Source organism: Osmerus eperlanus, chromosome 22 (genome assembly GCF_963692335.1).
Source record: "Osmerus eperlanus chromosome 22, fOsmEpe2.1, whole genome shotgun sequence".
Lineage (NCBI taxonomy): Eukaryota > Metazoa > Chordata > Actinopteri > Osmeriformes > Osmeridae > Osmerus > Osmerus eperlanus.
In genome coordinates this window covers 8,021,398-8,048,647 of record NC_085039.1, presented here as the reverse complement: position 1 = coordinate 8,048,647, position 27,250 = coordinate 8,021,398, and the positions used below count along the sequence as shown (strand labels likewise).

Genomic DNA, 27,250 nt, shown 5'->3' with positions numbered 1-27,250 from the left:
TGTGCCCTTAACACAGAGCCCCTCCACAGTAGGAGACTGGATGTAAGAAATCCGGTGGCCTGTGAAGCACCCACCTGTGGGGAACATGGGCTCACCCAGCAAGGGTAGGCGGCTGCCTCATGGACCAGGCCTTAAGGAGGAGTCAGATGGCTGAGCGGTTAGGGAGTTGGGCTATTAATCAGAAGGTTGTTGGTTCGATTCCCAGCCGTGCCAAATAATGTTGTGTCCTTGGGCAAGGCACTTCACCCTACTTGCCTCGGGGGGAATGTTACTGTAAGTCGCTGTGGATAAGAGCGTCTGCTAAATGACTAAATGTAAATGTAAGGAGGAGCAGAAAAGGAGAGGCGTTGGGAGTGAGCGAGCGAGGGTTTGGGAGAAAAGCTGAAAGAGAAAAGAAATCACAAAATACAAAGGCATCACAATACATGCTGGGTTACCATGGCAAAACACAAGCAACGCGGAGCATTAAAGGAAGACATGACCTCCGATACGAGGCTCCAAACATCAATACTTGGGGAGGCTGGGGCGGCCGCATGCATGCATGGACAATGCAGAGGAATGCACACACTCATGATCAGATACACACTCGACGTCCAAATAACACCGCTCCTCCACCCCCCCCTTGGCATGAAGTTAAAAAGTGAATAGAGGGGTTGCTTTTTTAGGACCTGTGGGGGCGGGGCTACAGCGCAGGCTGTGTTGGGGGGGGGGGGGGGGGTCCATTTTCTTTTTATAGCCACCCTCTGAGAGATAGAGAGGGAGAGAATGGGGGGGGGGGGAGGAGGTCGGAGGAACGAGAAGGACAGGGGGAGTGGGAAAGGGAATGCAGAGGTCAACAGTGAGTTGGAGAACCACCAGGTGCCACGCAGGCATACAGGTTGCTAGGGCTTTGTTCTTTGAACAATGCTTGGCTGTCTTCTGTAGGTGTGTGTGTGTGTGTTTGAGGGTGAAAAAGTTGGCAGGTGAGAGTGAAAAACAGAGTGAGAGAGCTATTAAGTCAGAGCAGCCTGGGAGGGATGTTTCTAGATCCCCTTTCGTGGAGCACAAACGCCTCACCGTGAGAGGGGGAATCATTACAGCCCATCTAATCATTCCAATTCCTCGTGGGTGTGTGTCGAAATGGTCATGGATGAGGGCATGTTTGCATGTTTGTGCGGAGGACACAAGGAGACAAGGTTTGCTCCCTGAAACAGTCCGTTGAGTTGATACTGTCGCAGTTAGCAGTGCGTGACCTGGCATGTAGTGTACAATAAAGGAAGGACGGAGGGTACAAGAGAGAGCAAAGGTTTCTCATTTGTTTTCCTGCGTCGAGGGTGTCAGCCAGGGGTCTTCTGTGTCTACATTTTCGGAGGGCGCAAGAGACAGGAGACGGCAGAGAAAAGAGAAATAAGTGTGAGAGTCGAGCTCTGATCCGGTGGTGTGTCTTCCGACGAGTATTTCAGGGGGAAAAAAGAAGTCAGGGAAAGAAAGAGAGCTAGTGGAGGGAGAGGGAGAGTGCGCAGAGAGCAAAAATAACGAGAGAGCAAGCGTGTGTGCATGTATGTGCATGCGCGTGTGTGTGAGGCAGGGCGAGAGAGCGGTTTGGGACGGTTCTCTTTGCAATCGTGTGTGCGTGTGTTGTGCATTTGAGATTCAGAGGGAACCAAGGAGAAAGAAAGAGTTTATGTTAGCTGGAGTATGACAGAGAGTAAGGGCGATAGAGGGGTTGGGAGGGTGGAGAAGAGAGAGAGAGAGAGAGAGAGAGAGAGAGAGAGAGCGAGAGCGAGACAGAGAGCGAGACAGAGAGAGAGAGAGAGAGAGAGAGAGAGAGAGAGAGAGAGAGAGAGAGAGAGAGAGAGAGAGAGAGAGAGAGAGAGAGAGAGAGAGAGAGAGAGAGAGAGAGAGAGAGAGAGAGAGGGCTTTAGCTTGGCATTTCTTCCCTCTGCCTTTCAGCTCCTCTCCCCCTGGAGGAGGCGTGTCCACGGGCCAGTATAAAGTCCACAGAGAGCCACTCGCGTAGAACCATTCTCAGGAGCAGCCTCTTGCATTGCACGCCGGTAGGAGAGGAAACCGCTGCTCTACATAAACGACTTGTGTGCGCGAGGACCAGGGCCCCCCCGATACACCCACCCCCCACCCCTCATGCCCCACCCCACCAACTCCACCTTGGCATTGACTCACCAGCCTCCTGCTCTTCAGCTCTCAAGTTCAGGGTAAATCGGACTTGAAAGGGAGACAGGCTCCTCTGTGCATTGCGGCGGATGCGTTTCAGTGAATACGGTCCTTTCCAACAAAACGTACGACAGTTTCCAAGAGACTGCGATATTTATCCGCCGGATAAGGGAGGAGTAGGTATCGGACGTAGGTTTTTTGGGGGGGTTTTGTTCTCGACCTGTTTGTATTCTTTTTCAAGCTGCCAGAGATATTCCGGAACCAGTCAGAGAGACGGTGAGGCAGCAAAGCAGGGGCATTGTATTCGAACCCGTGCCACTCTAGAAGCCAACCAGCTGACAACATCAAAGAGCCGCCCCCACCCACCTCAACCCGCCTCCCTCTTCCCCACACCACAGATAGCCACCTCGACTCTGAGAAGCGAGGTGACAAAGCAAAGGGGGGAAACGGGCCGACGACCAAGAACAAGTTAAGGTGGAGCTCAACTTTGTTTGGGATTTCTTTGGGGGGGTGTCCGAGAGCCACCTGTGTGTTTTCCGGGAGGTCGTCATGGTGCGCGGCGGAGGCGGAGGAGGAGGAGGAGGAGCGGTGGCGCCGCCCTGCTGGAGCCTCTGGGCGCTGAGCGTCCTGTCGCTGGCGTCGCTGTGCCTGACGGACGAGGCCATTCGCTGCCCCCTCTGCACTGAGGAGCGGCTGGCCGATTGCCCGCTGCCGGACGGCTGCGAGGAGACGGTGCGCGAGACGGGCTGCGGATGCTGCCCCACCTGCGCCCTGGCCAAGGGGGCGCTCTGCGGGGTCTACTCGCCCCGCTGCGCCACGGGGCTGCGCTGCTACCCGCCGCGTGGGGTGGACAGGCCCCTGCACTCGCTCATGCACGGCCAGGGGGTGTGCACGGACGAGAGGGAGGTGGATGAGAACTCAGGTGAGAGAGGAGGGCGGCACGGCGGCACGGGGTTGTGGTCGGGTGGGGGTGGGTGGTGGGGGGGAGGGGGGTGGGCAGTTCAGTTTTGAAGTGACCCTGTATGTTGACAAATCCCATCTCATGTAAGCAGTTTCCAGAGCTCTGACAGGATCTTCTGAGCATGTCAGAATTCCTGATCAAATGTCCACCAGTTGCGTCCCAGTTGGGAAGTTGCTTTAAATGTCTCGTCATCTGCTTAGTACGGTCCATATTATGCAAGTTTGAGAGTATACATCCTGCTCAAATACGTCTCATTCCCTCTCCGCCTCTTTGTTAGGTACATACATAAGTGAACCCAAGTTTTTTCTTCCTCTCTTGCTGCCTGAGTCTTATACCTGTACCGGGCAGGGTTAGGGTGAGGTGTGACAATGCGCTTTTTGCTAATCCTAATCTCTGCTGAGCCCTGGCCCAGAGCGAGCGAGTGAGCGAGCACACACACACCAACTCCTCACGCATGGCCTGATGTGAGAGGGAACGCACGCAATCCTCTCTCTGTCTCACGGCAACTGTGTACTTTTAAAAATAGCCGTCAGACCCAGAACCAGACTCAGAGAGAAGCATAGCATGGCCGAACAGGGCGCGAGTGCGTGCGTTGTATGTTTGTATGAAATCCATGCATGTGTATATGATATGCGTGTGGGATCTGCGTGCGAGTGTGTCTGCTTTGTACTTTTGGTGAGTGAGTCTGGACGTGTTTGTATACACTGGGTATCTGTGTTTGTACGTGTGCTGGAGCTTGTGTACGCTTGCTCGTGCGACCACTCTGACTGTCTGTTAGCAGGGCGGTATGGGCAGTGAACGTTTGTTTTTACTGTATGTTTGTGTATCCAGGCGAGGGACTGTTGTCGGTGTTTATTGACTTTGGTTTTGTTCGTTTGGTTGTTGGTACTGGAAACACGAGTCCATTTGAAGCCCACGTGAGTGTTGTGTATCTTAGGGCAGGAAGAACGGCTTGAGTGTCTGTGTGTGCGCGCGCGTGTCTGTGTGTAATAAGAGGAGGAAATAAAAACTGCCTGTCTGCAGTATGAAACGACTCGGTAATGGAGAGTGGCCAGTCTCAAGCTATTAGAGCCTCTTTGCAATCAGTCGTATATTTTTCTCCTCTCTTCTCCTCCACTGATGCCCCTTCATTTGTCCTCATCGTCCCCCGTCCTCCCATCCAGATGTCCCCTTGGTCGTCCACGGGACACATCTTTGTTCCATCCTCTCCTCTTTTTCTTTCTCCATCTTATTCGTCCTCCATCCACTTTGTTCCCCTTTTAGCCGTCTCCCCCCCCACCCCCCCTTTTTGCGCACAGCAGAGGCCTGGTTGCACTTTAGAACAATGATGTCGAATTCTCGATTCCCTATCTGCATTCCCTCTCACCAGCTCATTCCTGAGATGTCATGTTTTTTTCCCCTTCTCGCTGTGGATGAAGCCTTCCCTACCGGCCGCACGCCCCACCACCACCTCTGTCTTCCCTCCAATACATAGGGAGGCGTACAGGCTGTTCGTCACAGCGGTGATTTCCATTATGCCATGAGGGTTTCTGTACACCACGAGAGCGGTTCTCTCATTTGTTCCAGATTGAGGGCTAATTGGGCTTCCTCCAGTCAGGCCTTCGAGAGGTTATTGGTAATGGCAGCAAACTATCTCCTTGTGCCAGCGTGAGGCGGTGGTTCCCTGGCTCCAGTTTTTAACAGTGCAAAACAAAACATTTCCCAGAAAGAAAATCCCAGAAAGCTCTCCCAGAAAAAAAAAAAAAAACGTCCAGAAAAGTGTCCATTTCTGCACTGCATTCTGCGTCTCTTGTGCCATGGTCCACGACGTGCAGCACCATCCCCTCCACCTCCCCTGCTACCCTCTCTTCCACCCCCCTTCCCGGGCCCCCCCGTTGGTTGCCCCCCCACCCCCACCCCTCCTCCATACACACCACCACGTCGGACGCCGTTACGTCCAGCTCCTTCGGGCGAAGAGGATGAGCTCATCGGCGCGCTCGCTGCCAGAGCTGAAATGAGAGCCTTCTGCTCCTCAGCGCGAGGGCCGGCCTCGGGTTAGGTTAGGCCGGCGCATAGCGTGACTAAACAGAATCAGGGAGAACGAGGGAAAAGCTGTTTAGAGCATGATTGAAAAAAAAAAAAGGGAAAGAAAAAGAGGGCTGCCGTCTCGGCTTGGCACGGCTTCGTTCGTCTGCATTGCTATATCTCGTTCAAGGTTTTCCCTGAACAGCAGTGACCAGATGGCTTTGGGGCCTGGGCCATTGTCCATCTGAGGCTCCAACATAGGGTGGGGTGTGTTTGGTAAAGCTCTTAGGGGGGTGTGGGGTGGTTCGCCCCCCCTCCCCCCAGCCCCCTTCCTCTGCTGCAAGGGGTGGTGTGGCAATTGATGGAGCGTTGTTGAAACTTTGGAAGTTTTGTTTAGAGTGGTCTGGAATCTGAGTGTTGACCCCGCCCCCCAGCCCCTTCCCCCCCCTTTTTTTCCACCCACGGGTCCTGTCATAACAAACAAAGCAAAGTAGCCCTACTCAATAAGTCTTACATCAACGCTTCAGAGCAGCGCCTCTGGAGCTCTGAGAGAATGTGGGTCGTAAGGTCGTGGGGGGGGGGCCGGGGTAAATGAGAGGGGGGGGGGGGAATGAGAGAGGGGGGGGGAATGAGAGAGGTGCGGAGAGAAACCCAAGCCACAAGTACAGGAGTTCCTTTGTGGCATGTTGACCGTACTTATCCATTATTAAACCGGAGGGGTGGGGGCACATCTCCTGGATACACATCTTGCACCGCGCCAGTCCGGTCCGCCCCAGTCCTAGCAACAGTGAACGCGACCCAGATAAAAATAGGAGAGGGTTTTTAAAAACTGAGAGCATTCACCAAGACGAAAAAAAAGCCCAGAGTGGGGAGCAGTGCCTGACCATTTCACTGAAAAGACAACAGATGTGTGGATGAATACCTTTTCATACTGTCGTAATAGATAGCAGAGCGAGATCATTTATTGAGCTTAATTGATAGCAAGGTTAATGCTGCATAACTTCTTTTTTGTTTTTTTACACATTCTATTCTACTTATCACTGCTATGAGCCACCGTCTACCATATATCATCTGTCAAATATTACTTAGAGAAAGACAATAATAAAGTAAATTGCCTTGCATTCACACTCTCAAAACGTCATCAATCTCAGAGCTACTCTTTAACTCATTTCCCATAGCAACTGTGAGCACACTTGCTCTTTCCTTAATACTGTTCCTTTCCTTAATACCATATTCTAAGAAATGCTATCCATCCCAACACTTACAAATCATCAAGCAGGCTGGAGTCCATCGCAACATTCCGGTCGAGTCTCCCTCTGTGTCATATTCTGACGTTTTGCCATAACTGTGAAACTAATAGGATTTACAAACAGATAAAGATGTCATGCCAGGCACCTAGCACTACACCAGATGTCACAACAGAAATGGCTAAAGCCAAGAGTTCTAATAACCACTCACTGTGTGAGTGCAGATCCAGTTTTGTATTATGTTAATCACCATCTAACCACCTTACCAACCAACAACTTATCTACCAACTAAGGTGTGATCTCTTTGTTGGATGATCAAATAAATGACTTATTATTAATAAATTGTTTCTTGATGCTAAGTGAGAATCAATGTATTTAATCCTTCTCAGAAGTATGTTTCATGCATTATAATTAGCTTGCTCTGGGTGATGCAGTGCATTTTACTGTAGGAGTGAATGTGATTAGCTAATTATCTCCCTTCATGGGAGCAGAGACCCCTTCCTGGAGCTGGAGATATACAGACAAAATGAACACTGACAGAAATGAGGTAGCACTTGAATTTTGCATGTGCCAAATAGGTACTGGATGGTTTTCCCTGGAAGAAGTCAACTCCAAAACAGTACAATTGTATTAAAGTGTATTAAAGCTGCACTGCATTTCTTCTTATTATATGTATATATCTTAATTTTTTATATTAAGAACGTTTTTGCACTTTTTGGGAGAGTAGCAAAAGGATGCTGATGCTTCTGGCACTTTGGAGATGTTAGCTACCATTAGCATTAGCAGCCTTGGGAGTATGAAGTACGTAGCAATGTAAAGTCTGCCACAAATTCCCTTAAAAACCCACAAATGTTGAAACTGATGTTCGTTTCCCAAACAATATAAGCTAACATAAACATTTAAAAAAGGATGTCCATAGAAACGTTTTGGTCAGAGCTCAAACTCAGCAGATTTTGGTTTTAAAAATACAAATATATAGCATATAATCTATTCGAAAATAGATTCCCCTTTGAACCGCATAATTCTGTGCTTGGCTCCATTCAATGATTTAGCAATCATCTGGCGGCTTTTGGACAATGCAGGTCATTATTAGAGGTCTGATTTATTTGTTGATTAGCTGATAGCTTATTTATGTATTTTTACACACTGTACCTTGTTTATTAGTTTGAAGACTCATCAAATGAGCCAGTGAATGAAAACACTGCAATCAAAAAGTGCTTAAATCACTCAACACAATGTTACCCTTGGCACGAGTAAAATGTAGCTGTAGACCTCTTTAATTTATGGTTTGTATCCGTACAAAGAGGTCAAACAAGAAACATGGTCAAATGACTAATGATGACCATAAACAAACAGAATGACTTATTCACACATTTTACAGTTAAGAAATGATGATCCTAAATCTACAAACAATATCTACAAACTTGCTTTTAAAGATTGCAGCTAAACACGTTAGAGTGTCCATAGCACACAGTTTCACCCTAATCCAATTCATAGGCTAGACTAATAAGCATCCAGGTGCTATAGTATAACACTAGACATAGTGACAAAGTCCTGCCTATGTGCCTGGGTCCATCAGGGGTCAGATGGCTGAGCGGTTAGGGAGTTGGGCTATTAATCAGAAGGTTGTTGGTTCGATTCTCGGCCGTGCCAAATGACATTGTGTCCTTGGGCAAGGCACTTCACCCTACTTGCCTCGGGGAGAATGTCCCTGTACTTACTGTAAATCGCTCTGGATAAGAGCGTCTGTTAAATGACTAAATGTAAATCAGGGACAAGGTTGCCAATGGTTTACTGTCTCAGTCCAGATGCTGGGTGACAGCTGCAACTGGAACATTGCAGATCCAATCCCATGGCATCCTCTTAGTTCCTGTGGGCTGGGAATCCCCACACTTTTCCTGGAAGTTACTAAAGATTTCTGAAGAAGACTGGAAGGTACCGTAGCCTGCCTTTAGCTCAATGAAATGAGTTTGCCTTCATGGAGTTTTCGATTCCATAAATACCACAGTGATCTTCATTTCAGTTAAAGGTGTTAAGAGGATCTAAAACCCTAAAACAACCAAAACAATCGATTAGCCTACGAGTTAATGATGCAATTCAACTTCGAGGCAATTCTAGGCTGGAAGCGAATATCCAGCCTAACTTGTTGATGTCAGCAGATCTGAAGTGTGTTTTAAAGTCAAGAGCTGTTGTCTTAGTCCTCCGGTTCTAGCGCCGTACAATGAAGCCTCCACTTCCTCTCTGGAGAACAGTGAGGGCAGCAAACAGGATGTGGCACCCCTGACCCACTTCTAAATCACTTTGGCTCGTATCATACGGCACGACGAAAGAGCGTGGAATCGGAAAAAAACGCAGAACGACAAAAGAGGGAAAGAACAACTTATGACCGGGGCTTGAGCTTCAACCCTGCTGAGTCTGAGAGGGGTGGGGATGTATGAGGCCACTCAAACATGACAAGAAAATACAAACAGAGTAAAGGCACTATTCCCTTTCCTTCTCAAGCCAAGAAACGTCTCTGTCAGTGAGCTTCAAGCAGCGGAGAAGCTCCCTCACCTCAACTACCACGAAGAAACATGGCGCCAGATCTGAAGTGATAGTTCTGTACCTGGGGGAAAATAAAGCATGTGACACAACTCAGTAAAAAAAAGGCAAAGGGGGTGAACTGGAATGAGCCAAATGACAAGAGACCCAAGCTTGAACTGGTGTGTGAATGTTCATGGTTAAGCCTATTAAAAGCTTATTGAAATCTCATCAGTATTGTCTTTGTGGTTCCCCATGAAAACTAAAGTTCTTAGAAAAGCCATCCTAATAGATTGCAGAGAGGCCTCTGAGAGGTGTTTTTTTTTGCCAATAGCGACCTGTATTACGCCTGGAACCAAGCCCAGATGCTATCCAGTACTCTGGTCGGCCTTTTGAAAAATCTGCAATCTGAGAAAGCCGACCTACGTAAAAACACGAACGCCAAGACTTTTGGTGCTTTGATGATGATGCCAAGCCTGGAAATACCACAGGTCACAAACACAAGAGGAGTCGGAAAAACACAGAGCTGCTTCACAAGGGCTAGCAAACTTGGCGGGCCACAGGTGAAATGCACAAGACCACGATTGTAAATTACTCCACTCACGTCCTCATCTGTCCACTGTGTGACACTGCAAAAAGGATGATAACTTCCATCTGGCAAAAATAGGGTGCTCTTCAACAGTGGGAGTGGGGAAGGGGGGGGGGAGGGGGGGGGTTTGTTTCCTGAGGAAGCAGCTGGCTGCCAACAGGGCCACAGAACTGCAGGATTACAGGGATGCAAGGTGAGAATGTGGCACAGACCAGAATGGGTAGAGGGAGGCGGAGGGGGCGAGGGCACAGGACAGCGGGGGGGGGGGGGGGGGGGGGGGGGGCTCGGCCCTTGACACACAGAGGGGGCTGCGGTGGCTGAAGAGAGCCTGTGTCCGGAGTAACCCCCCACCCCCCCTTACCCCTTCCGCGCCCCCCCTGTAGTGAGAACACTGCTGTGTCCTTGATCTTAACCTGCTTTTTCAGCCCACATTTTACCACTGTGTTCAGCTGTTTGCTGAGATCTCTCTGCAGGGGGGTATAAACACCACAAAACATGCACAAAGGCTGACTTCTGAAGAAATCATACTAACAATCTAGGTTTTGGAAGACATTCCCAAAGCGTTGTCACAGCTCATGTCTTGACTAGTTTGTTTGCTTCTGAGACTTGTCGATATTTTGATGCCCTTGTATAGCCCCTAGCTCTTGCAGTTGAATTCTTAAGTCGTAACTCTTTTCCTGTGTCCCGCAGCCATGGACCGGCAGGATGAGATCATCCCTGAGCACCCAAACAACAGCAACATCCGCTGCAGTCCCCAAGACAAACGCTGCATCCAGAAGACGTTGGCCCGCCTCCCTCCCAAATCCACCAATCAGAGAAGCAACAATGCCAGGGAGGACCCAAAGGCTGCGCTGGTGAGATATCCACCGTTAACGCTCTCACCTCCTAATCCCCCCAAATAAGGCATTCAAAAACATTGCCTTTCAACCACACACAGCACAAAGAGCCCCAACAGGTGTTTCACGTCAAGAGTTTATGGCTTTAAAAGTCACAAGCATAGGGTTAACAGGTTACGGATCGCTTGTTTGCAGGCTACGACTTGCAACCTCTGTGTGTCTTGTAAAAAGGCACACAAGTATTCGCTTGAATCAACACACACGTTTGCAATGGCATAAAACCATTGAAGAATCTGGCTCACCACCAACATCCACGAGTATAGTTTACGGTGAAGTAATTTGGTCATCCTTTAATTGTTTCTCAGGCTCCATGTCGTGCTGAGCTGCAGAGAGCGCTGGATAGGCTGGCAACCAACACTCGCACCCACGACGATCTTTACAACATCCCGATACCCAACTGTGACAGGAATGGAGACTTCCATGCCAAGCAGGTTTGAGACTAATAAGGACCTTTTTTTTTTTACGGTGCCTATCAGTTGTAATGGTATGTGATCAATTCAATTGTATTTCATAAACTTGTTATTATTATATCCAAGTCATGTCGAGAATGTTTTTCTTGTTTGTTAGTTTGTTTGTTTTTGGGGGGAGAGGGGGGCGGGTTGTCGCCTGTATACCTGTTATGTCATTGTTCCATTTTGGATGTGAGGCCCAGCATGTTTACTGTACTCTCATACAATCCCCTCAAACTACGCCACTACTCACTCAGCCAAAACAAAGACCGTGCATGAACTGAAATATTAACTGGAGACACATTGTTTCATGTGGGATGGGAATTACTCTGGCCAAGAGCGCACGTATTCGTGCATGCAGAAAAACAGATTTCTCAAAGACCATTTGTCCTGAAGTATAAGTGCGCACTTGGTTTGCATCATAAAAATAAAATAAAAACGCAGAAATAATCGCCTCATTGCAGTGATAGATGCTATTAGCTTTTGGTCTAAACAATTCCTTGCATTTCCTTGCTTTTCCCCTCAATGGCTAACTTTGAAGATAAAAGGGAATCAGAAACGTTGTGTACACAGAAGCAGATAAGATTTTCTGTGACAGGGATATACAATTTCAGCTACAGACGCAGAGTCAGTGATAAAAGACTAAGCCTGCCAAGGGCATGGACCTCAAAAGTCTGGGCTAGGGTTGATTGTGTAACAGGGTTAAAGTACTCTCGTCTGCTCTTGTGTCTGGGGGTCGAAGCAAAGTCATCTGTTTACTGTTTAACTATAATTGCACCATGGTAGGAACTCTGTGCCACCCTTTACGACGACCAACGAGGCTTTGAGGGGTGATCTGTTCCATCCCATTGCATACCAGGAATCATTTGGAAACTCCCAAGCTGTTGAACAGCCTTCAGGTTTTAGTCAGACGCTTACCCACAGGAGAAACAGGAAGGATTTTTTACCTGACTTAAATCGAGAGAACGGGACCGATGGAATGAAGTCCTTTCCGTGCTCTTACCTCGATCTAAATGACAGATGTACACGTCAATCGTGTACCGTCCTAACCTCCCTACCAACAGTATTTCTGCCGTGCCCCCTAATCGTGTGCCGCCTGCTCCTTTTGAGTGACACCTCTGCATGTTTTGATCATACTTTCCCGCCCACAGTGCCACCCGGCCCGTGATGGGCAGCGGGGAAAGTGCTGGTGCGTGGACCAGAAGACGGGCATGAGGCAGCCAGGACCCCTCGAACTGAGAGGGGAACTGGACTGCCACATGTTAATGACTTCCACCCTGAGAGAGTGAGGAGGGGACCTGCAGGGTCGACCGTGGGGAGGTGGAAAGGGCCAGCTGAAATCTACTGGTGCTGATTAGTGTAACTATAAAAAGAAAGGACTTCACCTTAAAGCCTCTCTTCGCGTGAGGCGAACGGTACTTGAGAATACAAAAGTAACAAAAAAAGAAAAGAAAAAGGAAAACCATGGAATTTTTGTTCCTTTACTTATTGTTTGTTTTGCTATTGTGTGAGTCTCTGTGTCCCTCTGTGTCTTTTGAGCACTTGTGTGTGGCTTCCCTTTGGGTTCTGTAAAATGAAGGCCCACGCTCTTGTTTTAAATGGCAAGTTGTGAAAACAGTCCACTGAATTAAGTGTATAAACATTATCTTGAAAATACGACAAAGTTGGTTTTGTTTCGGGTAAATAAAGAGATATCCCTTGCCTCTTGCAGGGCTTGCCATTAACAATGCAGTAGGATCTGTAGAGAAAGTATGAGACCGTAAAAATAGAAACAGAAAGATACGAATGAGAGAGGGATGGAGAGAAACAAATGAAAAGCGAAGGAGGCAGAAAAAAATTATAAAGCATTTCCCTGCTTTGAATTATCAATTGATGATAAGCCTCTGTTTTTCACAACATAAATTACTTTGAAAGAGGAAACTGTACCCTAGAGAGAGCACAAGGAGTCCAAGAAGAGATGTGCTTTATCGCTCGAGCGCTCTGCATCCCCCTCTCTATTGACTGGGAGCTCTCTGGCTTATTTGTCCAGGGGGATCGGCAGCATAGCTAGGCTCAGAACTCTGTACACTGCTGATAGGATAATCTTGTTTCTCCAGCTGGGGCCTGCGCTGTTCTCCATGTTTGTATGAATATGCTTCTATATACAGGATTTCTTTTCCAACAGACTGCTTGGCAGTGTTTTGTAGTTTAGTGGTGCTATACACTGATTGTTCCAAAAACTGGCTTCTGCACTTTTATGGGCATTGTTTTTGATAGAAACCGACGACAGAGACCGTTCCAGAACGGAGGCACTCAAAAAATCTTTGGATGACCTAAATGAGAAAAAAATCACTGGTTAGCGGCAAACATTTCCAAATTTATTTTTTATTTTTTGCTAAGTTGATTAAAATCAAATAGGCGCAACTGCACATCCTTATAGTTGCAGTTATACTTAAGTTAACCGCCTGACTGCTTTATTAACTGAAGTAGCGAATTAGCATGCAAAATAATAAACAGTATTTGAGTAGTCAAAAGAATAATAGAAGTTTTATAAAAAGCGCAATCCATTAGAATCTGCAATTCAAAGAAATCGCAACATGTTCAGATCATTTGAATACTCACATACGTGAGTGCTGCACAGCCCTCACTGCTTTCAGAAATCCTATACCTTTTCACAGAATTTATACTAATGATACCACTGCACAGTAGTTATTTGCATTACATTCAACACACAAGGAATTTCCCCCTTCCAAAATAATTTGCTTCCTCTGCTTTCTATATTTACATAGGCTTGACTGTTCATATATTACAGCAATTTGATTGTATTGTACATCGAAAGAGCAACACTTGAATCCCTTCACTTTCAAGGCTGGTTAAATCAGACTCGTAGCCATGGAGAAGAGGAAAGGAACAACCCCCTTGGATGCAGTACAGATCAGACAGTTCAGTAGGGTCTCTAGAAATTGATAGTACATGTAATCCTCCCATGAGAGGGTTGGGTTACTAATTGACACACAATGGAATCATTGTGCCTGTGCCGTCGTTATCAGTGTTAATGGTGCGCCGGCAGTGTGAGTTCATGAGGAGGGAGGGAGGCGAGGAGATGAGGGAGGAGGTGATTGTAAATGAGACGCCAGGAGCAGTTGTCCTGCTTTCTCTTTCAAGACCCCGAGGACAGTGCGAGTTCATTCCTCTGTACGCCTGATAGGCAGGTCATTAGGAAGGGGACAGTGTGTGAGAGAGGAGGCGTGAGGAGGAGACAGAGAGAGAGAGAAATGTAGACGTACCAAATTTCACGTTGAGTCCTCTGGGAACAAAACCGTTTCCCATTGCGTTGTCTGTCACTTGAATGTCTTACGAAACATTCGCTTACTCACAAGTAATTGTCTGTAGTCTGGAAGTCCATTTGCTATAGCATTAATACCATGAAGGTGTGGGGTGGAAATAAAGTACTTCAAGCTAATTCAATGAGCTATGGAGAAAGAGCTTGTATGAAAATGTGGCTACGTTTTACATAGAGAATAATTATGCGTCGTGTATCTGCAAGTAGCCTACCTGTAGCAATCAAAAGCCAAAGGAATAGAGTACAGAGTCCCTGGCCCTTTGGTATTGGCATGTTTCTGAAGTTTTCTCCCATCTAGTTTGAGAGCCAAAATCATTAACAGTAGGTAGAAGAAACAACTTTTAACTAACACATTTAACAAGCTTCTGAATAGACATCCTTTCTTATTCATGATGACTGAAATAAAAACATCAAATGTTTCTTTAGCTTATTTTATAACATGGACTACCTACATTCAACCATCTTCCATAAAATAAATCCTTGCCCTTGAACAATACCACATTTTTTGTTGTTTTGGTACCACAACTTATGATGTTGGTTTTGTCGGTATACAATGATGAGTAGGTTAATGTGTGACTCTCAGCTTCAACTTAAGAGGTATTTTCATGCATTTCAAATTAAGTGTTTCGAAATTATAGCACTTTTAGTCCACTATGTTATGGCACCAAAGGTCATTGGATAGTATATTTTAGAAGGTTTATTATTGGCTGTATATCCTTTGCATGCATGACTGCCTGAAATCTGCAACCAATATACATCACCAGCCACTGGGGAATCTTCAAAGATGCTCTGCCTTTACTGCAGCCATCTTCTATTACTTCTTGTTACCTTGCCTTGCCTTCAGTTTCCTCTTGGAGCATGTCAAATCTCCTTGGTTGTATACTCACACTTCGAAACAAGTGTTTTGTTTTATCTATTGCTGGTTGATTTCTGAAGTGTGTTTTAGTTTATTGTCCCACTGACATTTTTAGTGGCTTTTTTTTTTGGGGGGGGGGGGTGTGCTTTCACTCTAATCTGGTCTAAATTATCCACAAGACATTCTACCAAACTGATATTGGCTTATTGGACAATTCTGACAAACTCCAGTCATGCTGATAAAGCAAACCCTTCGCACTTTAACCTCATAGTCATCTTATCATGTCAAATCCAAAGTGCTAAAAACAAAATAACAAAAAGTTTGTCTTTGTCTGAGGACCTTAGGTGCTCACTGTATACATTTAAGTGAAACTTTTTTTGTCTCCAAAGACAAAATTCCCCATATTTTGGAGGGAATAAAAATCCAAAAATCAATGTGTATTTCTTATTTTTACGTCACTCTCTTGAAAAGGTTTTCAGGTTGGGCCCGACATGTACTGTAAATGGTTAAGAGGTGCTCAAAAAGACAATGAATGATCATGGCTTTGTCATTAGAGTAAAGGCCTTCAGTGTTCTACATGTATTAAACTGTGTATGCTTAAGCTACCTTATCTCATCTCTAACATTCGTTATAGTGTATTTGCATTTCTGAAAATTCCTGTTTGTATTCTTGTTTTAATCAGACTCTGTTAATTCTAATTCTAAGTAGCATTTGCATGTGTAATGGTGAACTGGGACTCAAGAATGTCTAGATTGTGTGTGTGTTTGGTCCTGAAGAGGACCATATCATGTATGTTTTATAAAAATAGGGGGTGACGTTTACTCAATGAGTGTGTACTCGAAATAATGACTTGGTTATATTGTAAATGTTAATTTGATGGAACAATGTATACAATATATATATATCTAATTAAAATGTAAACATTCAACATTGACTGCATCTCCCTTTTAAATGTGTGCATGCTGTTAAGACTTTGGTAGATATGTGCTGTCCACAAAGTTTCAAAAGAACAGTTGCAGAGTTTGGACAACTGTATGTGTGTGCGCAGATATATGAGAAATATCAGTTTTTACATCCTTTCTATCTGCACCAACTGTACAGTACACTGTAGTTTCTTCCAGTTCTACCACAAAGTGTAATGTTTATACAGGTCATCAAGCGATTGAGAATATCCTGTCAAAAGTCACACATTGAAGAAGATTGACGCTGAAATGTGGGTTATTCACATTTCTGCAGCTGCCAAATGTAGGCATTTTAAATGACATAAAATGACATACTTTTCCCATGTGAGGTTGAATACATAATAGAGGTAGTAATATTGTTTTTTGCTGGACATAAAATGTTAAAGCGGTTCTAAGTTAGTGACTAAATATAATTTCCAACATTTGATAGATTTCCCAAGTTAATGATAACACTCAAGGCAGTAGTCCAATAAATACCTCAGGAATGATACATCATAATAATATGACTGCCACTGCTTCTAAAAATACCTACAGGGTCCACCACCAGAGTAAACTATCAAGCCTGCTTAGTTCCACTGCCTGAGTCTATTTTGGTAAACTGAACCAGCTTAGGAAGAACTGCGCCTGTATTAGAATTAGAAGACACTAGTACACTCAGAAAATTCCAGTGTCTAAACCAAAATGGGAAATCCATAGGACTTTGGTTTGATTCCTTTGCTCAGTTTTAAATGTGTTTGACCATTTCCAGGCTTAAGCCATAAAAAAGGTTATATCGTTGACCCTTGACAGAAGAATGCCTTTTGTGCTGAACCTGTACTGCAGGCATTTGTGCATCCCCCCCCCACCTCCCCTACTCAGTTCACCTGTGTTAATCACTGTATAATCCTCAACTAGTTTACTCAGCCAATGAATTCCAAATGTAAAACATAACAGGTGTCAAACTGAGTCATTGTGCATCAGTGAGTGTTCAAGGTCAATGGGAGTTGAGAGAAATGTGTTTAGGAATACATTTAGAGGCAGTGAGGTGAGAGGTTCACAAGAAGCCATGACCGATACGTAATCCAAAGCAAGTGCTTTTCAAGTTGAATGGGTGCAGAAATCCAAGAGGATTCAGAATGTTTTTGTAAGTCCAAAAGCAGAGCACATCATTATAACAGTTGACATGTACAGCTTTTAAAGAATGCGAGGAGGAATGCCAAGTATTTGAGCTATAACAACATAGGACCTGTGAATGGAACTGCAGTGGGTTTTCTCAAAAGGCTGTTTCAGTGAAGCATTATCAACTCAGCTGAGTTTCATGCTTGGATGCGATTCGAGTTTAGTTTGGGAACAATTATTGTCCCCAACAAGCCATAAAAATTAAGGAAAAAAAGTTTGGTAATTTGGATTGCTTATGTAATGTGTGGGCTAATGCCAGATATAACTGGTCAGTCCAATGTTGTAGGCTACAGCATGATTCTGACAGTCATGAGTGGGTTTGACACTTGTCTGCATGTTCATATAGTTTCAAATCAATATAAACTAGATAAGATGTTGCAAGTATCACTGTGCAATGAATTATACATTTTTACTTTTGCTCGAGCAATTTATTAAATCTGATTGTTTTGATGCCTAATGTATTAAAGCTATTTCACGTCAATAAATTTGATTTCGATTTTGAATAGGATAACTGTGCCATGGATGTCAATAAATGATGTGAATCAGGGAAAGTATGTCTACAATCAGAGTAGCATTCAGTGTGTGCATGTCTGTAATGAGGAGTAATTCTGGAAGATTCTACTGCAATCTTGAGTGGACCCCCATTTCATCTGCTTATTCTGGGGACTCTCAAGCCAGTCTACTAACACTGTTATTTAGCTACACATACTCACACAGTGGTGGGGACAAAGGATTTGGGGTGAGTTGGTTGACCATTTTACATGTACTTGTTTCAGTTTATGACAACCATAACAACAAATCTGTGGCAGACATTAGATAACTCATTTTGTTTTTTTACCGTCACGCTGCTTGTCATCAATTTGAGAAAATATGCAATTTTTCTTGGCTATGCCACACAAAGCTTGCGGACTACTTAGCATAGCCATAGCCTATTCTCTTAGCTGCAGTTGCTAGCGTGCTACAATACAGTATGCCTCTTATTTGCTGTCAAGCGTTGTCCAGCTAGTTTCTTGATATATTAACAAATACTTAGCATCTAACGATGTGCATTAATTATTGTGAAACAATAATACTGTGCGACGTAATGTGGGACGATTTTCTAGCAAGCTAAGGTAGCTAAGCTAGTTGACGAGCTATCCTGTAGGTGGCTATCTATTTTCTAGCAAACTATCCGTTTCAGGCTAGCTACCAATGGCTCTGACAGGCAAATGCATAATTTCTGATAGTTGTAATCAAAAGACGAGCAGTTATAAAGGTTGAAATATATCCAACTTGTTATGCTAACATGAACTGCGCCATCCAGGTAGCGCTAGCTAGCTGGCTAGCGAGCACTACTGTCATCCTGCCAGTCCTGTTAGCTAATACTGTATTCTGTGATGTTGCACGTACGTCGCCTGACACGGACCATTATTTGCATCATCGGCATCTCTTTTGTCCTGTGAATGAACGGCACATATATTACTTGCACCAGGGAGCTATTAATCACATTGCTTTGGTAGAATGCATCAAGTCATGTTATCATCATTCCAAATGTTCAATATGTTTATTACAGACCCAATGACTGGAATAGACTGAGAGCTTACTCCATCAGCCAAGATGTCAAGTAAGAAATTAAATTATAATTTATACCAGGTCCCAAGCTAGCCCCAATGTGTTGCATTGGCCTTCCTTAAACGCCAATCAAAGTAAATTCATGAGACAAATTGGCTTTGTTTCTTCTTTCAAATAATTTAAGGGATGGCTTAAAACATTAGGCAAATAAATTAAACTTATCCTGACATTGTTTGAAGGGGGATATTTAACACTACATTACTGTACTGAAATAAATTGATTTAAATGGCCAACAATTTAGCTTTGACTTTAATGTCTTCACATTTTCTTTCATAACAGAGAGGCCATCATATGCCCCTCCCCCTCCCCCTGCCCCTACCACAGTAAGTATATGTAGCACCTGCTTATTCATTTAAATGTGAATAGGGATTACGGGTAGGAAGACCCCCCCCCCCTCATATTCAAATTATTTATGATAATTCATATTTTATCAAACTAGTGTCAATTATTATAAGGCATTTTCATTTCAAACCGTCTTACTATGTTATTCTCAGTGTTGAGGTCAGATCAATTTCATTTGAAAAAATTATATTAAATGCTCTTGTGTAGCTAAGTTAAATTAATCAAATGTAAGGAGCCATAGTTGTGATTTAATTTGATTGTGTTTTGCATGGTCTTTGTACATTGAGGTACTGGGTAGAATTGAAATATTATAGAAGCACGTGAACATTTTGAAATTGGACAAGTAGGTACACACATAGATGCCAATGAATTGTTCAACATTTTCATATGTGAGCTCTTTTTAGTTTCAAATGATCACTCCCTTAATTGAAACTGAATGAATCTCAACCCTAATAACCCCCCCCCAATTAAAAAATAAATATAATATATATATATATATATATATATATATGTAGGTAGTTATTTGGCCGCATGTCTTACTTGCCTGCTAGATTGATGATCAATGTTTTGCAACGAGGCGAGCACATTTCTCTGATGCAACTACAGTCGAATTTGCTTAGGTGGGATCTAAACCCAAACTCCTCCTGCCCTTCCTAAATGTAAAGTAACTACAAGCTACAGCAGTTGTAATAAAATGTTGATAGTGATTTTATCATGAAAGCCAGTCTCCTTTGAGTAGCTCTGTCAGTTCACTTTTGTTCACTTTTTTCCCCATGAGTATTAATTTGCCCTTTTTTTTCTATACCCTTCTTATTTTTGTGTCATTTCTCATTCGTGTTTCTGTCTCATTTGTTTCCATCAGCAAATGCCCAACACTCCTGGGTTTGTGGGGTACAACCCATACAGCCATCTGGCCTACAACAACTACAGACTGGGAGGGAACTCAGGCAGCAACAGTCGGGTGACGGTAGGAAACATGACATAGCTGAAATGTCAGTCGAATGTACAAAGTTAGATTTCAGAGCCTGGTTAATAGAAACTAAGATGGGTCTAATTTGCCCTGTAAAAAAAATATGTGCAAACGACATTATAACTAGTATCTTTTCAACGAACCGTTTTAGAGAGTGACTAAGTCCGGCCTAACTTCTTTTCAGGGTTTAGGAATAGACAGCATGATTAGTCTAACCACCTAAGTTGCTAAACAAAACCCTGCGCCATTCCACCCTCCGCACGCACCCCCTCTGCTGTTTCCATCACAGTGCAGACTGGCCAAGCATCCATCTGTGTATTCAGATTCAACCTGCCCTTCAACACACTTTGCAAAAGCAGAGACAGGCATGCTTAGTAACCCATGCCATCAGCGTTGCCATGGCATCATAGACCCACTGCTTGGCACGGCTAAGGCTGCTACTTGAGTGAGGACTATTCAGTTGCTGCATGCAAGCTGTGGTTGGCACTCCGGTTCTGATAATGGCATTATGTCACACAGTGATGCTTATCTTAGCTTAAGGGGGGGGGGGGGGGGGAGCAATTTGAGCATTTTTTTCAACCAGTTGGTTTTTCCAATTGCCTCGTTTTGTCTCAAGTCGGCCTCACGTGTCCCTAAATTCCAATGGATGCATCTTTGTCATAGTATCACCTTTGTTGAAGGGTGGAAATCTACAGTGTCATTATCGAAACCACATGCCTTCATATTCATTTATGGCGTATTATTAATTGATATTGTTTGCTATGACACTGTATAACTGTATTCTCAAGAGCTGGCTGTTGACTCAAACTATCATGTCTGATGTGCTTTTCCGCTTCACAGAATTCTTCTGGAATAAACATTCCCAAGCCACCCAAGCCTCCAGACAAGCCTCTGATGCCATATATGCGCTACAGTAGGAAGGTAAGTGTTTAAGCCACACCTCCCACAATTTGCCCCTGCATGTTCGTCATTGCAAGGCAGATAATAATAATAGTTATAAAAAGTTAAAAAAAAAACTATTTTATTGTGCCCCGTAAAATATTCAGCTCGTAACCATATGTCCCAAGGTGTAGGGTATGGCCCCACTCACTCAGAGGCAGGTGTCAAACTAGCTAGCTCATGGGCTAACTCGTTAACATTAAGTGTCGCTGTGGGTCTCTCGGTTGCCTTTGGGTTAACTTTTAATTAACATGGAGATGGAGCTTGAACCACACGGCCTCCTCTGGTTTGTGACTTCTCTGCGAAGAGATAACCACTCATAGCCCCTCCAGCCCAACCCAACCCCACGCCCTGTCTGGTTTTCATCACCAGGTTTGGGATCAAGTAAAAGCCTCCAATCCCGATCTGAAGCTATGGGAAATTGGGAAGATAATCGGTGGCATGTGGAGGGACCTCACTGATGAGGAGAAACAGGATTACTTGAATGAATACGAAGCAGAGAAGGTTGGTTATTTTCAAAGGGGGGGGGGGGGGGGATTTACTGGGGGTGGGGAGGGGGGTCGTCATGGGTGACCAGTAGATGGTGTCTCCGACAGTTGTGGGTCCCTCCAGTCATCATTCCTTCCTCTGTGAAACACCTGAGTAACCTCTCTCCTCTTTTGAATAGTGGAAAAGCATTGAGGGACCGTGCGTTAGTGGCTTTGGTTTGAGTCCCCCCCCCCCTCCGCTTCATCTCCTTGTCTCCCCCTCTGTAGATTGAGTACAATGAGAGCATGAAGGCCTACCACAACTCCCCAGCCTACCTGGCCTACGTCAACGCCAAGAATCGCGCCGAGGCCGCCCTGGAGGAGGAGAGTCGGCAGAGGCAGTCCCGTCTGGACAAGGGCGAGCCTTACATGAGTATCCAGCCGGCCGAGGACCCTGACGGTAAGGCGTCGGCACCTGCTAAGACCTGGTCTGTATCACAGACACACCTGCTAAGACCTGGTCTGTATCACAGACACACCTGCTAAGACCTGGTCTGTATCACAGACACACCTGCTAAGACCTGGTCTGTATCACAGACGCACTTGCTAAGACCTGGTCTGTATCACAGACGCACCTGCTAAGACCTGGTATGTATCACAGAAGAGGTTACTTACTTAGAGGAACTTAATATGGCACGCATAGTCCTGTTCACGTTATGAACATTCTAGATTGTCCCAAAAGCTTGGCTTTATCGGAAACCGAGCAGGTCCGAGCCACAACCTGGAAGGCAGAAATAATGCAAATGAATACCAATGACAGAAGTGTGTTAATAACCACAATTTACTTTTGTACAATTTATACTTTGCACGATAATTACTTCCCCAAAATGTTTGTGTTGTGGCAATTTGGGTTTCATAAATCGGTGACCTTGTTGCGTAGCAAACCATGTTCTGGAGGCGTTTGCAGTGTCAATTAGGGTTAACATGTTGGGACGCATGCTGTTTGCCACTTGATTCCCTTGGTAACAATAACTGCAATTACGGTAGCACGACCACAAACCTGTGTGGTCGCCACACCCATGCTTCAACCTCTGGAGACAACCTCATCCATGATTCATCCTCCATTTCAGTTGAATTGTGATTATTCCAAACATCATTTTGAACATCATTCAAATGTGAAGATGGAACCTTATGAAAGCACAAAGAGTTTGCAAGTAGTTTGTACATAGTCAATTCCCAGTTTTACAACGTTGCCTCTCAAATCATACCCAGTGTTTCAATTGTTTTGACTTCTTCCCTGGATTTATCTAAAAGACGTTAATGTTTTTACTCAAATACATACTTGCCAGTTGCCACGAGAGAATCCTCACCAAACAGAAACCTCTGTTTTAATAAGATAGCGCCAATATTTTCAGACAGATTCAATGGACCTGCCTTGTCCATAATCCGTGACCAACCACCGCAGGGCCCGTCGCTCTCTCCTCAGATTACGACGATGGGTTCTCCATGAAGCACACCGCCGCGGCCCGCTTCCAACGCAACCACCGGCTCATCAGCGAGATCCTGAGTGAGAGCGTGGTCCCGGACGTGCGCTCCGTGGTCACCACTGCCCGCATGCAGGTCCTCAAACGCCAGGTTCAGTCTCTGATGGTGCACCAGGTATGGTATGGGGCCTTGTCTCTCTGGTTTAGGCTTAGGGTTGACCCTTAATTTGATGAGTTGGGGTTAAGGGTCAACCTAAACCCCAAGGATTAAGGATCAACCCTAAACCTAATTCATCAAGTTACAGTGAGCACCATGGACACCTTGACATGACAATAACCATATTCTGAGTGTCTCCAATTTAGTCATAGGAAGTTGAAGACTTCAATCCATAAAGACTGTTCTATCAACATATCCCCCTTCCACTCATGTCTCCGTGATGGATCATTTGACCGATCGCGAGTGTTCAATTTACTTTGGTGGGCAGGTACAAACGCTCTTGCATGTTTACTGTATGCAGCTGCCCACCAAATTCCTTGTGGTGTAAACTACAAGTGTTTGTAGTACTTGTGGCGATTCAAACTTAGTCTGATTCTGATGTCGCCGTGATGGATCATTTGATTGGACCACGAGCACTCAGTCTGTTGTTCCTGTGCGTCTGGCCCACAGAGGAAGCTGGAGGCTGAGCTACTCCAGATAGAAGACCGCCACCAAGACAAGAAGAGGAAATTCATCGAGGCCACAGAGTCTTTCACCAACGAGCTCAAAAGGGTACGATATCCTTCGCGCGGGACTTTTTCCATCCCTTCACGTGCGCGCAATCATAAGCGTTGCACGCTGCATATTGCACAAGGTTGACCCCGTGCTATGTCCAAAGGGGGCCTGTGTTGCCTTTATAGAGCGCACCAGCTGCTAACTCCATCCACATGGCCTGGCCAGCACACAACTGTCATCGCTTTGGATTTGTAGACCTAATACAGTTGATCCGAGTCCACATGCAGCACTGGTTATGGATGTGCTACGTATTCCTGACAGCAGATGGCACCGTTTACCATGCGTATGTTCAGGTTTACCTCCCTGTGCTTCACGATTGGCAGAGCAGCTTTGTTTCCCCCCAATGGTTCAATATATATCGAGGCAAGATGTCAGTAGCCTCTGGAGACAAAATGGTAGACAAAAGCATGCCTGTTGTCAAACGGCCCGTGTGTCAACTGAGCCGACAGGGTTTTGTGTCAGGCCGTCTATTCACATCCGCCATCTTGTCTGTCCAGCTGTGCTGTATGAAAGTGGAGGTGGACATGGAGAAGATATCGGCGGAGATCGCGGCGGCGGAGGAGGCGTCCCGCCGACGGATGGCGGAGAGGGAGAAGGAGGCGACGGACCAAGGAGAGCCGGACGCCGCCGCCTCCGGGCTGGACGAAATGGTGGAGAAGAACGTGGGCCTGGCCGGCGGCAAGGCCCAGCTGGACTCCCCGAGCGAAGGCAGCAACAAGGAAGGCGAGGAGACGGAAACCAATCCTGTCGACGCGGGCGGTGAGGCCTTTCGCCGTTTTATGAATCGTCAGCCGCACTTGAATTCCTGTCGTCATTTCTCTTTGTTTCATTCCTTGTGTCGTCTTAGTGGCAATTGGCTGTTTTCCCTTCATTAAACTTGTTCACCGACTGACTGTGCAATGCTTGATAGATTAATATTTCCCACACGCCCCAGCTCAAATGCTCCTTTGCTTCTATGACATCTTCTTACACAATACCTCCTTTTGCCAGAGACAGAGAAGTCGAAGGCCTTAGAGGAGCCAGAGGCTTGTTCCGGTAGCACCGAGGGGGCATCGGAGGACAAAGAGAGTGTCCCGGAGGGGGCGATGGAAGAGGGCACCAGTGACAGTAACACGGGCTCTGAGACCACCTCGGCCCTGACAGAGGATGCCCCACCCAGCGAGCCGGCTTCCGAGGGACCCAGCAGAGGACGCAGCGTCGCCCACTGATCGGAGCGTCGACGTAGCCACTCCGAATCCCCGCTTCTCCGTATGTACGAAAGGCCTCCTCTGATGACACGTTGCACGGTTATCCAGATATCACAACCGTGTTAAGGCAGGCTTTACTTTGTGACGCAAAACGCTCCCAGTCAATTGTTAGTGATTTCCATCAAAGGCCATTGTATGTTGTTGCCTGACAGACCCAGTGTCCATTTTAAACGTAATAAGCCTAAACCGTGAAGCAATGAGGCCATCAAATACGTAGGACTTCAGACATAATGTTCCACAAAGCCCAAGCGAATGCAATTCCGTTCCATCCATTTAAAATCGATACATATCCTTTGTCTTATTCTCTGGCACTATATATCTGGCATACTCCAGATCATCATGAATAAAGACTGGCGGTAAAATCCTGTCACAAACGGACATTGATGTTCAATGTTATGATTACCTTTGTATGTAGTAGTGTATTGTCCATGTTGCTTTCAATGTTATTTTTGCATGGTGTTGTAATTCTTCGAATGGAAGAGTTGCCTTTGTAGCGAAAAAAAAATGAAAAAGGTGAAGTGTTAAATTTTCCTTGTTTACTCTCAGTATCAGTATTAAGTGACAGTATCGTCTCAGGAGTTAGTCACCAGTAGTAGTTTTTGTTATTTATTCTTCTTCTTATTGCATATCATCAGTCCGTCCATCAACTTGTACTGTATGCCATGCTGTAAACAAGGCTCCAGCAGTGTTCTGAAGTTTGCTAGCTCTCAATCAAATCAAAGCAGTACGCTTAGAACAACCTTGCAGTGTTATGTTATCAGTATTACGACGTTTAACCCAGAACGAGCTTCTAAATGTTTCGTCGTGAGCAGTGCTAAATGGTTTGCTTGAGCACAAGTGGATTTTCATCTCATTGCAAAGCAAGTCGAAAAAACGAGCTACAAACATGCAGTGCAGTCTTAAGATCAGTTTCCTTTTACATATTTATACCAATAAACTTTTCTACCCTGAAGTTCAGTTGGTAATGTATTTATTCTCAAATTCCCTTAGCAAAGTGGCTTTTCAGCTTATTGGTGTACAAGGTGAAAAATAAGCCCAAAACATTTCACACCACTGTTTGTCTGAAAGCAATACCCTTTGATCGACAGGTACAGGTAAAGGAACTGAGTGACTTGTTTCCTGTTTTCAACCACTACTTCTCAACTTGGATAACTTGAATCTTAATTTTGCCATATTGTCATTAATGTGATTGGAGTATGAGATATGCAGTGGACAATAAAACGTCAATTAAAGTGCTAGTAAAACTTAAGGTTCTCCACAAACTTATCACTGCTTTGGCAGATTCTGTTTTGCTAGCGATTCCAAATGCAGGAACTGCACCAGCAAACCTTTTGCATATAAAATTTTTGAAACGTTCAGCCTTTGCCCTGCAATGCAGCGGGGTCTGGTGATGCAGCGTAGTGTGGTTAGGCGCTTTCCTGTGTGCAGTGAAAGCTAAAAACCCATAACCGCACAGGCAGGTGCACAGTTGTATATAACTCAAAAACCTCTAGAGGGAAGTTAAGTAGAAACACACCTGCCTGACCGGGCCATCATGCCAGAGGAAAGGTCACATTTGCAATAGTACTATTAGTTTAATGTCATCTCATTACTGTTGTTGTATTTAATATCTATATATCCATCTATACATCTAATCCATATAATCTGTGTGTGTGTGTGTATATATATATTTGTGTATATATATATATATATATATATTTATATATAAACAAATTCAATTTCTTTTTCCAATTCCAGGAAACAGGAAATCCTGTTTACTTTGCTACACACATCCAAATGAAGCTTAGCGCAAGTTCACTCAGGCAAGACCGATCCCCGCCCCTTGTGCATACTCGATAATGTTTCCCTACTTACTCCCCCCGCTAAGAACGCTCTACTTTCCCTCTTTCCTATGTCGGGCTGTCATCTGGGTTTCAGTTCCATTAGCGCTCCCGTCTATCAATCAACGCTGTCAAATCTTCCTCTTTGCTGTCAGCCTATCACAATGATCCCGTGCCTTTAAATACGATTCTCTCCTGTTTAGTTTGTCCATGCTATCAAGTGCGCGACCCTCCACCTCCCCGTCGCCACCCGGTGCCTTGTCTCTGTTCTTCGACTCCTTGGCTGGGTCGTCGGCTGCCGCCACCGCCACCAGTGTCTGGACTCCGTGGGGGATTCTTCTTTGGATGTTGGGCAGGCGCCCTTTGATCAATAATTCCCCATGGGGTCTAAGCTCCCGACACTTAATAAAAAAAAGTAGTACATTCATCATTCTGTGATAAACATCACTTAACTAATCCAAGGTCTCTCCTGATTGAAATGGT

The 27,250-nt window shown here is 45.1% G+C and overlaps 2 protein-coding genes across 5 annotated transcripts; both read left to right on the top strand.

Annotated features, from left to right (window-relative positions):
- The first annotated feature begins 1,796 nt into the window (after positions 1-1,796).
- LOC134009234 (insulin-like growth factor-binding protein 4) lies at positions 1,797-12,279 on the top strand. Its single transcript, XM_062448971.1, has 4 exons — positions 1,797-3,073; positions 10,163-10,326; positions 10,674-10,799; positions 11,969-12,279. The coding sequence occupies exons 1-4, from the start codon at positions 2,701-2,703 to the stop codon at positions 12,104-12,106; spliced, it is 801 nt and encodes a 266-aa protein (XP_062304955.1). The 5' UTR covers positions 1,797-2,700; the 3' UTR covers positions 12,107-12,279.
- A 5,426-nt stretch (positions 12,280-17,705) lies between these two features.
- LOC134008677 (SWI/SNF-related matrix-associated actin-dependent regulator of chromatin subfamily E member 1-like) lies at positions 17,706-25,899 on the top strand. 4 transcript variants are annotated; one of them, XM_062448169.1, is made up of 11 exons: positions 17,707-17,854; positions 18,668-18,718; positions 19,006-19,049; positions 19,931-20,035; positions 20,879-20,959; positions 21,350-21,481; positions 21,733-21,904; positions 22,931-23,103; positions 23,596-23,697; positions 24,198-24,459; positions 24,691-25,899. In XM_062448169.1, exons 2-11 carry the CDS (start codon positions 18,712-18,714, stop codon positions 24,906-24,908), a joined length of 1,296 nt encoding a protein of 431 aa, XP_062304153.1. In that variant the 5' UTR covers positions 17,707-17,854; positions 18,668-18,711; the 3' UTR covers positions 24,909-25,899. The 4 variants fall into 4 exon arrangements, with proteins under 4 accessions (XP_062304157.1, XP_062304153.1, XP_062304154.1 ...); XM_062448170.1 differs by lacking the exon at positions 17,707-17,854 and adding an exon at positions 18,056-18,227; XM_062448171.1 differs by lacking the exon at positions 17,707-17,854 and adding an exon at positions 18,237-18,255.
- Positions 25,900-27,250: the final 1,351 nt, after the last annotated feature.